This window comes from Theropithecus gelada, chromosome 13, assembly GCF_003255815.1.
Source record: "Theropithecus gelada isolate Dixy chromosome 13, Tgel_1.0, whole genome shotgun sequence".
In the NCBI taxonomy this organism is placed as follows: Eukaryota; Metazoa; Chordata; class Mammalia; order Primates; family Cercopithecidae; genus Theropithecus; species Theropithecus gelada.
In genome coordinates this window covers 49,136,045-49,151,968 of record NC_037681.1, presented here as the reverse complement: position 1 = coordinate 49,151,968, position 15,924 = coordinate 49,136,045, and the positions used below count along the sequence as shown (strand labels likewise).

At 42.5% G+C, this 15,924-nt stretch overlaps 1 protein-coding gene across 4 annotated transcripts in view; it reads right to left on the bottom strand.

Annotated features, from left to right (window-relative positions):
• Positions 1-15,635, bottom strand: part of PPP1CB (protein phosphatase 1 catalytic subunit beta) — a 52,319-nt gene extending 36,684 nt beyond the window's left edge. The window contains exons 1-2 of one of the 4 annotated variants that reach the window (XM_025405748.1): positions 15,000-15,635; positions 14,644-14,782 (exon numbers count right to left, since the gene is read on the bottom strand). In XM_025405748.1, coding sequence (XP_025261533.1) covers positions 14,644-14,695 — 52 coding nt within the window. In that variant the 5' untranslated portion in view covers positions 14,696-14,782; positions 15,000-15,635. Of the gene's footprint in view, positions 1-14,643; positions 14,783-14,895 lie in introns of all 4 variants that reach the window. The other 3 variants (XM_025405750.1, XM_025405751.1, XM_025405752.1) reach the window with 3 other exon arrangements.
• Between the last annotated feature and the right edge of the window lie 289 nt (positions 15,636-15,924).

The following is a 15,924-nucleotide window of genomic DNA, read 5'->3' as shown; positions in this document are numbered from 1 at the left end:
ATTGCAATTTATTTGCATTCAGGGCTGATATTGAATTTTTTCTAAACAAGAAGAACCACCCTCAATCACTATTACCAAACACAGAAGAGTTTTAGAAATTAGATTTTGCAGCAAATCTAGTAATTTCTCACCCTTTTAATTTCAGGTAGCCTCCATTCTACAAAATAGAATGAAAGCTCCCCTGAATGTTTTAAAATAAATTCAGCCTAAAATTATAAGGCAAAAAATATATATATGAGAAACTTTTATTGTGGTAAGTCATTCTGACAACTAATACTGTCTGAATTAAAGAAGTTGTTTAATTTTTTACTTTTTGAGATGGGGTCTTGCTCTACTGCCCAGGCCAGAGTGCAGTGGTGTAATCAGGCTCACTGCAGCCTACTGGCTCAAGACATTCTCCTGCCTCAGCCTCCCAAGTAGTTGGGACTATAGGCACATGCCACCACACCTGGCTAATTTAATTTGCTGTAAAGACAAGTCTCACTATGTTGCCCAGGCAGGTCTCAAACTCCTGAGCTCAAGTGATCGTCCTGCCTCAGCCTCCCAAAGTGCTGGGATTAAAGGTGCGAGCCACCACACCCGGTCAGCAAACTGCTTTATATATATAACCCGTGCTGTCAAGTTAAAACAAGTCAGATCTTCATTCCCACACAATTTTGCAGCAGACACATTTTTCAAACTCAAACTAGCATTCTTCAAACCTTGACTCAAGTGCAAAAAAATTTCCATATATCAAAATCCATTTAACTGTGCAGCTGAGGAGCTTCCACCTAACCCTCTATTGGAAGTGATTAATCTGCAATGTAATGACATGCTAAAAGACAAATATCAGGAGAATTCCATAAATGCTTTCCAAGTGATGAATATGCAGTTTGTTCCTATCTGTGTAAAAAGACATCTTCTAACATGAAATAAATAGAATCTCACTACAGATCAGCATCAAGAGATGACCACTTGCAATCAATTTTGATGACAGAGAACATTAACTTTGAATCTTAATTAAGCAAAATGTTTATCCTCTCCCAAAAGAATTCTGTCCTTTACTCAACCATTATATTTCACATTTTGTATCAGTGTAAAAATTTTTCCATTGCAGGTTTGTCTTTCCAATGCACATATCCAAGGGATGTGATATATACGTGTCTGTGTGTTGTGTGTATACTAAATTTTTCACTAACCTTCTGCTACTTTCCCCAGCAAGTTCTTACTTATCTAAAACAGAAAGGATGGCAAGAAAAAAGCACTAATTCCAACACCTATGCATGGTGTCTCATAAATTTTTTTTTTTTTGAGACAGAGTCTCACGCTGTCGCCCAGGCTGGAGTATAATGGCATGATTTTGGCTCACTGAAACCTCCACCTCCTGGTTTCAGGTGAATCTCCTACCTCGACCTACTGAGTAGGTGGGATTACAGGTGTGTGCCAACATGCCCAGATAATTTTTTGTATTTTTAGTAGAGATGGGGTTTTGTCTTGTGCCCAGGCTGGTCTCGAACTCCTGACCTCAAGTGATCTGCCCACCTTGGCCTCAAAAAATCTTAGTAATCTTCACTGACCACTGGTATTCTAACTCTCACTCAACCCCCACCCCTAAGATTACATACTAATTAATGGCAGTTAAATCTAGACATCCTGATTTTTTCCTAGCATTTTCGCCATATTTAGCACAAAAGCTTGCTTTTAAGTAACAAAAAGGCAGAAAAATAAAAATTCTACCATTGGCTAAAATGTGGAGTCTTGTTTTTTTTTTTTTTTTTTTTTTGAGATGGAGTCTCGCTCTGTTGCCCAGGCTGGAGTGCAGTGGCACAATCTTGGCTCACTGCAAGCTCTGCCTCCCGGGTTCACACCATTCTCCTTCCTCAGCCTCCCAAGTAGCTGGGACTATAGGTGCACGCTACCATGCCTGGCTAATTTTTTTGTATTTTAAGTAGAGACGGGGTTTCACTGTGTTAGCCAGGATGGTCTCGATCTCCTGACCTCCTGATCTGTCTGCCTCGGCCTCCCAAAGTGCTGGGATTACAGGCGTGAGCCACTGCACCTGGCCCCCTTTGTTTTTTCATTCTTTCTCTCTCGCTTTCCTTCTCCCTCTCCCACTCTGTCTTCCTTTCCTCCTCGTCTTTCTCTATGCACACAACACACACATGGTTTTAAGTGAAAAAAAATTAGGCAGCTGCCATACTTCCCTCTCATTTTAGGCCTGCCTCTTAAGAATAATTAATGTGGGCCTGGCGCGGTGGCTCACACCTGTAATCCCAGCATTTCGGCAGGCTGACGTGGGCAGATCATGAGGTCAGGAGTTCAAGACCAGCCTGACCAACATGGTGAAACCCCTTCTCTACTAAAAATACAAAAATAAGCCAGGTGCGGTGGCGGCCACCTGTAATCCCAGCTACTCGGAAGGCTGAGGCAGAAGAATCACTTGAACCTGGGAGGCAAAGGTTGCAGTGAGCTGAGATGGTGCCACTGCACTCTAGCCTGGGTGACAGTGAGACTCCGCCTCAAAACAAAAGAATAACTAACGTGGATTCAGAGCCCAAAATGGCCTTTAGCAGCTCTGTATAATACCACAAATTGTCTGTAACATTGTGCATATATAAAAATATTTTTCTGAGAAGGCCCATGGCTTTCATGAATTCACAAAGCGTAAGTTAAAAATCAGTTCAGGTACACTGGTAAACAAATACCAAATATAATGAGAAAAGAGTGAAGAAGAAAAGTGACAGATATAGGTGAGGGCTAGACATTTCAGGAATAAAGGACTTTTTTTTTTTTAACTGCATTGACATCTGCTTTGATAGTACAAAAGCAAGGATGGGTAAAACTGTTAGTGTCTCAATACACACCAAGTCAGTGGCACCAAACCCCACTGGTAGTCACTGTGTTGTTCATTGCAACACACAAAAGTGAAACATGAAAAAGGCAGTTTCATGTATGCCCTTCGGTAAAGCAGTAAAAATGATCAACTTGATTAAACTTCGATCTTTGAATACACCTATTTAACAATCTACATGATAAAAGGGAAATGCCCACAAAGCACTCCCACTGCATCCCAAAGTACAATGGTTGTCGCAAAGGAAAGCACTCCTATGACTGTTTTAGTTCCAAGCTGACCTAGACACTTTTTTTCACTAAACACTTTTACTGGAAAGTATAACTGACAAACTATGGTTATTCAGACTTAGATATTCAACAGATATGCGTGAAAATGAACAAAGTGACCCTGTCATTTCAAGGAAAACAACTGACAGTACTTGTTGCCAACAGTAAAATTCAAGCTTTCAAGTTATAAACCAAAATTCTAGAAATCAGCACCATGAATCTGACAGCCTCCCCGTAGTTAAGGACTCTTCTGATGAGATCTTGTAACATCAACAAATGTCATTTCTGTATACTGTATTACATAACAAGCTGTTTCAACATCTGGACATCTGCATAACTCAGCTGAATCAGTATTATCCAAATGAACAATGCATATTATAAAGTCATGTGTAAGATCCATTTAAAGTACAAGAAAGATCAATGGATTTTAATGTAAGAGAACAAAAAAAATTCATGGATATAATTTCAGATTCCACATCTCTTTTAAAATTAACCTTTAAAAAACCACCACTTGCTGATTGTTGGTAAAAACATCAGAGAATACCCACAATCATATAAAAGAGCTATTAAACTACTACTCCTTTTTCTAACTACGTATCTGTAGGAATACAGATTTTCTTCATATTCAACTAAAACAAGGTATCAAAAGACTGAAACAAAACAGAGATGTGAATTCAGCTGTCTTCTGTTTAAAAGACTAAATTAGATTTGTGTAAAATGGCACTCTTCTCACATTTTTGCTTTAGAAAAGTTATCTTCATAAAAAACATTTATGCTAAAATGTAATAAGTTGCTACTTAAAGAACAGATATTTATTTATTTAGAGACAGAGTCTCGCTCTGTCGCCCAGGCTGGAGTGCAGTGGCGCAATCTCAGCTCACTGCCACCTCTGCCCCCTGGGTTCAAGCACTTCTTGTGCCTCAGTCTCCCAAGCAGCTGGGATTACAGGCATGTGACACCATGCCCAACTAACTTTTTTATATTTTTAGAAGGGATGGGATTTCACCATGTTGCCCAGGCTGGTCTTGAACTCCTGGCCTCAAGCAATTCTACCCGCTTCTGCCTCCCGAAAAGTGCTGGGATTACACGTGTGAGCTACCACACCCAGCCAAGAACAGAAAGTTTTAAATTCTCAGTTTTAACTTCTAATGCAACATTGTTAAATACCTCACATAAATAAAAGCTCGTTTTCAATTCTTTTTTTTTTTTTTTTTTTTTTTGAGACGGAGTTTCGCTCTATCGCCCAGGCTGGAGTGCAGTGGCCAGATCTCAGCTCACTACAAGCTCTGCCTCCCGGGTTCACGCCATTCTCCCGCCTCAGCCTCCCAAGTAGCTGGGACTACAGGCGCCTGTCACCATGCCCGGCTAGTTTTTTTTTTTGTACTTTTTTTTTTTTAGTAGAGACGGGGTTTCACCATATTAAGCAGGATGGTCTCGATCTCCTGACCTCGTGATCCGCCCGTCTCGGCCTCCCAAAGTGCTGGGATTACAGGCTTGAGCCACCGCGCCCGGCCCGTTTTCAATTCTTTATACATATGGAGAATCTGAGAGTAAGGGGGTCTCAAGACTCAAAGTTTAAGAAACATTGCCCTATAGTTCTTGGCCAAAAGCAAGCACACAAGAGCACAAAATCACTTTTCACCATTTTAACCTACCTAGAAATACCTGTCCCTCTCAGCACCAACACTGATATGTCAAACCAGATTATAAACGCTGAATAACGGGAATAGTAACGAAACTGTTATACATACTTACATACTAGAATGATGGTCATATGCAATAAACAGAAAGTGCAGGAAACAGTATCTGTCACATACTTACAAGAAAGCCTTCTCGAAATTAGTATAGGGAAGTTCCAGGACTCAGTGGCACAAAGAGCTCTCTGTTACATATTTCCTAGCTCAGGTTTGTACTAAGCAATAACGACGGCTAACATTTTCTGACCTTTAATGTGTCAAGAATTGTTTGAAGGCACTATCATATATGCAGAAGAAACTGGGGCAGGGCTGAAATACACCCAGAATCTGTGTCCTTAATCATTATATAAGATGGCATCCCAATGTATCAGTATTTACTAATATTTCTTGAGTAAACACTTAACTGAGTAAACATGATAATCCTGATTATCATTCAGGATTCACATAATTCTAGTAGTTGGGGGTCCGAAATTCACAAAAGCGATTCCTGTCATCTAAAATTAGACCTTACTCTTTCTCACTGACAGGTTTGCAAGTTTCTCCCCCTCAGAAGCGCGATGGCTCATGCCAGTAATCCTAGCACTTTGGAAGGCCAAGGTGGGTGAATCTACAGGTCAGAGTTCAAGACCAGCCTGGCCAACATAGTGAAATCCCATCTCTACTAAAAATACAAAAAAATGAGCTGGGCCCACTGGTGGCAGGCGCCTGTAATCCCAGCTACTCATGAGGCTGAGGCAGGAGAATCGCTAGAACCCAGGAGGCAGAGGCTGCAGTGAGCCGAGATTGCGCCACTGCACTCCAGCCTGGGCGATGGTGTTGAGACTCTGTCTCGGGGGGGGGGGAAGTCTGGTCTTTTTGTCTCGCTAGTTTGGCTCAAGTATCGATAGTAATTCAAATAAAAGGCTCGATGCAAACCACATTGAGGAAACATACAAGTACCTATAAAGATTCCTTCTTAATTTACTATTTAAAGTTTTAAAATAAGTGATTACAACTGCTAGATATGACATTAGTGAAAGTTATGTAATATCCGACATCCCTAACCTTTGATATGAAAACTTAGATTTTGATTTCTCCAAATCTTGAGAATGAGAGGTAGGACTAGGGGGAAGGTTAAAATGGCGTCAGACAAATACAGTTACACGTTTACCAAAGGGATACTTCCTGAGAGATGCAGTTAGGTGATTTTGTTGTTGTGCAAACATCATAGAGCGGACTCACACAAACCTAGATGGTATAGTCTATTGCTCTTAGGCTACAAAGCATGATGCACACTATGTTACTGTACTGAATACTGTAGGCTGCTGTAACACAATGAGTGCTTGTGTATCTAAACACAGAAAAGGCACAATATATATACAGTAATAAAGATAAAAATATTTCTTTCTTCCAGAATTAAGCTTTGCTTACTGTTAACATTTTTTACTTTAGAAATTTAAAAATTTTCTTAAACGTTTTGAATTTTACAGTAACGATTAGCTTAAAACAAAAACATATCATACAGCTGTACAATATTTTCTTTATATCCTTATCCTATAAGCCTTTTCCTATTTTTAAAAATATTTTTTACTTTTTAAACGTTTGTTAAAAACTAAGACATATACACACACATTAGCCTAGGCCTACAGAGTCAGGATCATCAATATTCCACCTCCACATCTTCACTGGAAGGTCTTCAGGGGAAGTAACACACATGGAGCCATCACCTCCCAGGATAACATCGCTTTTTTTCCTGGAACGCCACCTGAAGGACATGCCTGAGGTGGTTTTAAGTTAACTAGTTTTTAAAAATAAGAATACACTCCAGAGCCCAGGGCCCGGTGTGGTGGCTCCCACCTGTAATCCCAACACTTTGGGAGGCGAAGGTGGGCGGATCACCTGAGGTCAGGAGATCAATACCATCCTGGCTAACACGGTGAAACCCTACCTCTACTAAAAATACAAAAAATTAGCCAGGTGTGGTGGCGCACGCCTATAATCCCAGCTTCTCAGGAGGATGAGGCAGGAGAATCGCTTGAACCCGGGAGGCGGAGGTTGTGGTGAGCTGAGATCATGTCATTGCACTCCAGCCTGGGCAACAAGAGCAAAACTCCGTCTCAAAAAAAAAAAAAAAGTAAATATATAACATAGCTGTTTATTACCACTATCAAACATTATGTACTCTATATAATTGTGTTATACTTTTTTTTTCTTTTTTTGGAAATGCAGTCTCACTCTTTCACCCAGGCTGGAGAGCAGTGGTGCAATCTTCACTCTTGGCAACCTCCACCTCCCAGATTCAAGCGATTCTCCTGCCTCAGCCTCTGAGTAACTGGGATTACAGGCATATGCATGCCACCAAGCCCAGCTAATTTTTGTATTTTTAGTAGACATGGAGTGTCACCATGTTGGCTAGGCTGGTCTCGAACTCCTGACCTCAAGTGGTTCACCTGCCTTGGCCTCCCAAAGTGCTGGCATTACAGGCATGAGCCACCACGCCTGGCCTGTGTTATACTTTTACACAACTGGCAATGCAACAGGTTTACACCAGCACTACCACAAACAAGAGTAATGCGTTGCACTATGACATTATACCTATGATGTCACTAAGTGACAGGAATTTTTCAGTTCCATTCTAATCTTACAGGACCACTAACTATCTTACATGAAGTCCATTGTTGACCACAACATCATTTGATGGAGCATATGACTATACTCAAAGCAAGAAAGTGTTTTGGTCACCTTGCAACTGACCAGATGGGAACTTCTGTTACTTAGGGATATTCTGATTAACATTCTTAGAACAAAATTCCTTTATGGTGAAATATGCTATGTTAAAACCTCCCAATTATGCAAGTGTGGGTATGCATCAAAAACCAAAGGCTATTCCCTCTAGGATATGCACATATCATTAATTCTCCATTTGTCTTTGCACAGATGCAGGTAAATTTGGCAAGAGAGGGTTCTGAGGCCAGTGATATTCATGAGGGTTACACATACTCTCATAAATCACTGTGCTCTACGTGTATAGTTTAGAGGCAGAATAAAGGACAGCAGCCCCCGCCCTTTTCCCTCCTGTATGACAAGTACCCATCTAGACCAAGGACTGACTTCCTCTATCAAACCAGGAAAAAAATGGCTATCGGTTATTTACACTTGAATAAGCCTTGAAATGGCTATTTAAAGCTGCTAGAAGCAGTGGTTGCTGCCTAAGGGTATAAATTTGTATCCAATCACAAATCCTAGAAGACTCGACTGGGAATCCCTATCCACCACACCACTGCTAAACCTAATGACATTTATGAACTATTTCTTCCCCTTGCCTCCCTATATGCCACCAAGATTCCAGAACAACCTTTCAGAAATATATAACAGAATTTTAGTCAGTATTTCTAAATATCTTAACATTCCTTCATACCTGTATTATTTTACCTCTGTTAGAAATGTTTGAAAATGGGGCTGGGTGCCTGTAATCCCAGAACTTTGGGAGGCCAAGGTGGGAGGACTGCTTGAGCCCAGGAGTTTGAGACCAGCCTGGGCAACAAAGTGAGATTCTGTGTCTACCAATTTTTTTTAATTAGTGGTGCATGCCTGTGGTCCCAGCTACTTGTGAGGCTGAGGTAGAAGGATCACTTGAGCCCAGAAGGTTGAGGCTGCAGGTGAGCTGTGTTCATGCCACTGCACTCCAACCTGGTGACAGAGCCAGATCCTGCCACCAAAAAAAAAAAAACAAAATAAATAAAAAATGCATGGCATTGGAATGTATACTCTTTTAAAAGTAATAAACGTGGAGAGTAAGAAAGAAAAAGACCTACTAGATGCAACTATCTTCCCCATTAATCCTGAATCTTAATATAGTTCTGTCTCTAGACTCAATTTAAATAATGTATAAATTCCAACGAATTTTCATCTTGGATTTAGATATTGACCAGAAAAGCTCCAGGTCTGCCTTCAGATAGCAAAATAAAAACACCCTTGGGCTACTTCTTCAAACTGTCAGTTTCCCTTACTCGCTGAACTAATTCAGAGAAAACAAACACCTAATCTCTGAATCAGTTAAAAAATAAACCATGACCTTTATGTCTCCTCGAGTATCTCATCCAGAAGAATCAACGAGATAAAATATTCCTCGGGTGATCTCCCCCACTCCCCAACGTGCTCTTTTTTTCTAACAAGTCTAGCTGTACATCCACACACAACACTTTCCCTACAGAAGTGGAGGTTGTCAGGAACAACTGACACTTCTTTCAAACTGCCTAACCTTTAGACTGCTGGTCGGAATTAAACAATTTAATCAGTAAAGTGGCCTTAAACAATCTGGCAGTTCCTCAAAAAGTTAAACATAGGGTTACCATATGACCTAGAAATTTCACTCCCAGCTATATACCCAAGTGAACTGAAAGTATATGCCCACAAAAAAAACTTATACACAAATGTTGACAGCAGCACTACAAGTATTCACGACAGCCAAAAGAAGAAAACAAAATGTCCATCAACTGATGAATGAATTAAAAATATGATATATACATACAATGGAATATTATTCAGTCATAAAAGAATAAAGTACTCATACATACTACAACAAAGATGAATGCTAAAAACATTAAAAGCAACCAGTCACAAAAGACAACATATTGTATGATTTCATTTGTATGAAACATCCAGAATAGGCAAACCTAAGAGACAAAAAAAGTAGATTAGTGGGGGCCAGGAGGGAATGGAGAGAAATGGGAAGTGTCTGCTACTGGAAACAGCGTTTTTTGGGGGGGTATTTGTCTATGAAAATGTTATAAAGTTCACTGTGGTGATGGCTGCACAACTCTGTAGTATACTAAAAATCGTATACTCTAAATAGGTAAACTGTATGGTATGTGAATTATATCTGGATAAAGCTGTCATCTTAAAACAGAGGGCTTTAATACGCTTTCATTAATCTATTTCACTTTTCGGCCGGGTGCGGTGGCTCACGCCTGTAATCCCAGCACTTTGGGAGGCCGAGGCAGACAGATCACGAGGTCAGGAGATCAAGACCATTCTGGCTAACACCGTGAAACCCCGTCTCTACTAAAAATACAAAAAATTAACCGGGCTTGGTGGCAGGTGCCTGTAGTCGCAGCTACTAGGGAGGCTGAGGCAGGAGAATGGCCTGAATCCGGGAGGCGGAGCTTGCAGTGAGCCAAGATCGTGCCACTGCACTCCAGCCTGGGCGACAAAGTGAGACTCCGTTTCAAAAAAAAAAAAAAAAAATCTATTTCAGTTTTCAAATCCATTCATTTATTTTTTTAGCCTTCAAAAGGACACTAAAAGCTGGGTGCAGCAGCTCGCACCTGTAATCCCAACACTTCGGGAAGCCAAGGCTGGAGGATTGCTTGAGCACAGGGGTTCAAGACCAGACTGGGCAACCAACATAGGGAGACGTCGTCTCTACCAAAATAAAAAAAATTAGCCAGGCGAGGTGTCATGTGCCTGTGGTCCCACCCACTAAGGAGGTTGAGGCAGGAGGACTGATTGAGACCAGGAGGTAGAGGCCGCAGTGAGTCATGATCAAGCCACTGCACTCCAGCCTGTCTTGAAAAGGAAAAGTTAAAAGTGTAGCCTGTCAGCCTAACTAAATCTTAAGAGTACTATACATGTTTCACAAGAAAGAAAAGACACTAAAAGATCACAAGCAGTGTCACAAATTCAGACATCTGACAGGTCAAAGTTAAATGAAAAATGAATTTAAAAAACAAAACAGGTACACACATATCCCAAGATTTTCATAAAACTGTAAGTGGGCCAAAAATGTAACACAATCACATTTTGCTATGGAACTTTACACAGTGCTAATATTCTACAACTCATATTGTAATAGTCAAGTTCGGCTTCGTGGTAATATGTTAAAAATCACTTTAAGAAAAACTTTTCTATCACACAGCAAATCGCTTTTGGGTATTTCTGAAGACAATTCAATGACAAGGGAAAATGTTCATGATGTAACACTACATGAAAAACTAACTCATAAAGCTATGTAAGAAATATTCTAATGACGTAAAGCACATGAATTTTACAAAGTATACTTTAAACAAAAACATATCAAAATTTCAACAAGTTAGCTCTTGATTGTGGAATTACAGGGGACTTCTTGAAAGAATGCTGTCCTTTCATAATCAGAAAAAAGCAAATTCTAAACAGTTTCATATTATAACATATATGATACATAATAGACATACTATATGAACTAGCACATTCCAGTTTTTAAATACCTGGATCAAGACTGTGGTTGGGAACAGAGCTGGCACTATCTTATTCACCCAGCAGCAGTTTTCCATACTAACCTCCTCCCAAATGCATTAGATTCTACTCATTTCACTTCACTTCCTCCAAAACAAACTTAGCACTTATAGTTTGAACGAAGTTCCCCCAGGTGATTCTGCTATACTCTCATTTCCCACCCCTCTTTGAGAACCACTCATCTAAGAAAGAAGCTTTTACGGGATTTTCCAGAATAGTCTACAAACTAGCTTCAATTTAAATGATCAAAACACTATGATAAGCCACAAGAATGTGGCCAACAGGGTCACTACAGGGGATACAGTAGAAGTCTTTGGTTTTTAGTTCCAAGCAAAACTTAATCCAATAAAACATACTGAAAGAATATGCACCATCCAAATAATAAAATCAGTATTTGTTTTCCATTAAATGGCATGTATGTATTAAAATGACCTAAAGGACTCTTTGAAAATATCATATCAAGGTCGGGCATGGTAGCACACTCCTGTAATCCCAGCACTTTGGGAGGCCGAGGTGGGTGGATTACTTGAGGACGGAAGTTCGACACCAGCCAGGCCAGCACGGTGAAACTCTACTAAAAATACAAACTTAGCCGCAGTGTGGTGGCACGCAATTGTAGTCCCAGTTACTGGGGAGGCTGAGGCAGAAGAATCGCTTGGACCTGGGGGGGTGGAGGTTGCAGTGAGCTGAGATCACCCCACCGCACTCCAGCCTGGCTGACAAGAGCAAAACTCTGTCTCCAAAAAAAAAAAAAAACTTATCAATAATATGCCCACCTAAAAAAGAAAAACAAAAAGCAACTCATAAAACGTAGTCACCAGAAGTGTGTACAACTGATCGGCGATTTAATATAGTAAAAAAGAAAAAACAATCAGGAATATGTTGTGGGGCTACAATCAGCATTTTAAAATGAGATCAGATCCTGCTGAATGTTCTCCCCAACGCAGAGAAATTCTTGCCAAATTTTTACTTACACATTCATTTGACACTAAAAACACTAACCACAGTTACTCTTGCTAGGCAGTTTTATGAAATATCATGAACTAGAATGTAATATCATTGAAAATCCAGGTGGACAAAATTTTCTTTGAAGATTAAAAATAATTATTTACTAGAAAATTCAAGTCTGCTCTGGACAAGTCTTTCCATAGGCCTCGATTTGGGAAGGAGGTGAAAAACCTAGAATATTTAAGAATCCCTGGGTAGCACTGTCAAACTAAACATGCTTCTGTAGGATGAAGAAGTACTGAAACCTACTGATAGAATGTGTGCTGAACACAGGACAGAGAGAAGGCTGAAAAAGCCTGAAAGTCACTTGTTTAGACTCGGAGCTCCTTGAGTGAAGAGACTGTGTCTTGTCTTAGGATTGCTGGTGCCTGGCAAGGAGGAGGTCAACATGTTAACGCTTGCTAAATTGAGAGAAATGTGTCTGGACTACAATTCTTACCCCCGCCCCCCAAAAAGGAAAAAAGATTGTACAAAACCAAATATTTAATTTGAATTCACAAAAACAAATGGAATCACTTAGACTATTTTTCCCCCAATGTCTTTTCCAGTAACCTTGCACAACCCACTCGTGAAGTTTAAGTACCTGTAATCATAAAAAGGTGCATCTAATTTAAAAGGATACAAACATTTTAAAACATAAATCTGTTTTATGCCTATAAAATAGATGGAAAATGAAATAAAATATAAAGAAGTTGAGATACAAACATATTTTTAAAATATTTAAATTTACAAGCAAAGTTTAAAATATATAAAATTGGGTCCGGCGCCATGGCTCACGCCGGTAATCCCAGCACTTTGGGAGGCTGAGGCGGGTGGATCACGAGGTCAAGAGTTCAAGACCAGCCTGGCCAAGATGGTGAAACCTCTGTCTCTACAAAAATACAAAAAAAAGTTAGCCGGGCATGATGGCGGAGTGCCTGTAATCCCAGCTACTCGGGAGGCTGAGGCGGAAGAATCGCTCGAACCCGGGAGGCGGAGGTTGCAGTGAGCCGAAACCGTGCCATTGCACTCCAGCCTGGGAGACACAGTGAGACTCCGTCGGGGGGGGGGGGGGGGAAGAGTAGGCCTCTACTTTCCCAAATGTAAACAAGACATATACATTTTTTAATTAACTGTATTTCTCTCATAGAACAGTTACAAAATACAATTTTTCTTCAAAGCAAATTTCTCAAAGACCCAGCAAGACGTTCACATCTGAAACAAAGTCTTAGGTAGTGAACACTGACTGCAGGCACCAGGGGGCCTCCCAGGAATAACTTGATAGTAAAGGAAAAGGTAAATAAGAGTTCCTGGTAAAACTTTTGCTTCCTATTCAGTCTTAAGACTGCTGGATGGCTTTCACTTCTGGAGCAAATATACAGTATTTAGTTACAGAACGGCTACACACAGAACTTGGGTTTTAGATACCGACACATTCGTTGAAAAAAACGAGTTACCCCTCCCCCATTAAAATATTCTTTGATGATTTTCCAAATATAAGTACATGTTGCTTTACTGTAGCAAACAATTATCTTAAGGTAATTTGAAAGCAAACAGTACATATGCAATCCTTCGATGGCGGCTAACAAAGAGGCCTCTAAATTGTTTAAAAGGGATTAATGGCTTTTCTACACACTCACAAAACAATTAGTGATGACGAAAATTTTAGGGTAGAAGGACTGTTTGGCATTTAACTTTGAATAATATCCTGCAATGAATCAATACATTTAACTCCTGGCTAGTCCAACTCTTCGCTTTCCCTCCCCCTTGCCTTCCCACCAACATAAAACTATTCGATAAGAACACCAGGGCCCGGAAAGTTCAAATGCTGCGTAGACTTGCAAATACCTTTCGAACACAAGACAGGCTTTAAAAATAGATCTTCACTAAGTTGTGCAGAAATTAAGCTCTGCTCAAATCAAACGCAAAAGCCAACATCTACATACATCACATTTCTTACGTGCATCTTCAACCTGATCAAATATTTTGTCTTACAATTTTTTTAGGCCGAATAACAAATGGTAGATAAATTCCCGCTAATTTTATCCTCTCTAAGAAGAATCCATTCTATGGCATCGTGTAAAAATGCAGAGCAGACGAAGCATTCCTGTTACGGACAGGTTTTCATATATATACATAAAATTCACTCGCGGAACGACAATCGGAGGCAGCCAAGGGCAATGCACAAAGAGAACAGAGAAGAAACACTGATTCCACGGACACACAAAGCCCGGTGGCAGGCATCCTCTCCCCCTTCTCGGAGGGGTCACCGGAGGCGAGCACGACGGCGCGCGGAGCCCGGCGGCCTTTCCGAAAGGCTGTCTCCCGCAGACCCGTTCCGCACAGCTGCCAGCCGGCGGGCCTGGCCACCAAGGGTCCGCGGGGACGGCCCCCTCTCCCCCGATTTCCCCTGACCGCGCTCCCGGAGGCCGCTCCTCGGCGCCCAGCAGCCTCCTCGCCCCCTCCTCGGCTGGTCTGCCGCGCCGCGCTCCCAGAGACAGCCTCGGGGCGGGAAAGAGGTCCCCCCGCGTTTCGGGGGCGGAGGTGGACGCAGGGGTCGGCGGCGGCGCCCGACCTCCCTCCGTCCCGCGGCCTGGCGCGCACTCACCCTCCAGCAGCCGGGTGATGAGGCTGTCCACGTTCAGCTCCCCGTCCGCCATCTTGTCGGCACAGACTCTCCTTCCCGGCAGTGGGAACAAGGGCTTCTCGGCGGCGGAGGCTGCGGCGACGGCTCGGCGTTCTCTCACCTACAAGTCACGCGGCGTTTCGACCCCGACTCCAACTCCCCCTTTTCCCGGGCCCTCCCCCCACCCCCTCCCCGCTGGGTAGCGAGAGCGCGCGCACACTCGGAGGCACCCACGGAAAATAAATAAATAAACAAGAGAGGCCCCCACAAACAGGGCCGCGTCAGACCAAGGCCGCCACCTCCTCGTCCTCGGCACCGCCCAGCTCCGCAAAGCTCACCAGCGCCGCCGACGGCCCCACCCGCAGCGCCACTCACTCCGCACGTCCCTTGCGCGCCGCCGCGTCACGCAGCTCTCCGCGCAGGCGCGCGGCGCGCTCCCCGCCGAGGTTCCCCTCGACGCCTGGGCCTCCGCGCAGCCGCACTGGAGGGGCTTCTGCCGCCACCGTCTTCGCGCAGGTGCGTCGCCCTCTCTCTCCACGTCCACGGCGCCGAGTTTCGCCGCCGCGGCGCAGGCGCCAAGGAGGTTCCCAGCTTTGCCGCTCGGAGGAAGTCCCGGTTACGCAGAGCGGGCTGGGGCAGGGCTCACCTTCCTCCTCCTCTGCTTCACTGGCGTTTTCCAGACGTGGTGGTTGCACCCTTTTGGCCTCGCTTTCCTTTTCATAACTTCATACCTTAGATCTGCAAGCAGTTCCTCGTGTTTCTTCCTATCCGGGAAACGCGAACTGCAGCGTTTGGAACCCGGGTTTGCGCTTGTGAAAAGCAAGAAGGGGTTAACTCTGCTGGAGTTCGACATTGCAAATAAAGGTCTTTACCCCCAGTGGTTCTACAAAATTAGTTCCGCAGGGATTCTGGTTGAAAGAAGAGTTAAAGTGGGCCCTGTAGGAGTCAGCAATAATACAATTTTACATGGGTGCATATGGCTGCCTGTGTTTAGCGCTTTCACACATCTTGTATCTCCATCCACGCCGTGGGTATCTTTTTTCCACAGTGTGTTTCTGTTGCTGCTTCCAGTATATTGCTTAATCATCCTACCTGGTAATTATTTATGCATTTTTCTCCCACTCTCGACTCAGCTCCTAGGGGTTAAAAACACACTAACTTATCTTTGTGCCCACAGCACCCACCAAATATTTCCATCACGTAATACTGCTTCTAGAAAGGCAGGAGGAGAGGCAGTCACGCTAAGGATCTAGGCAAGCCAGA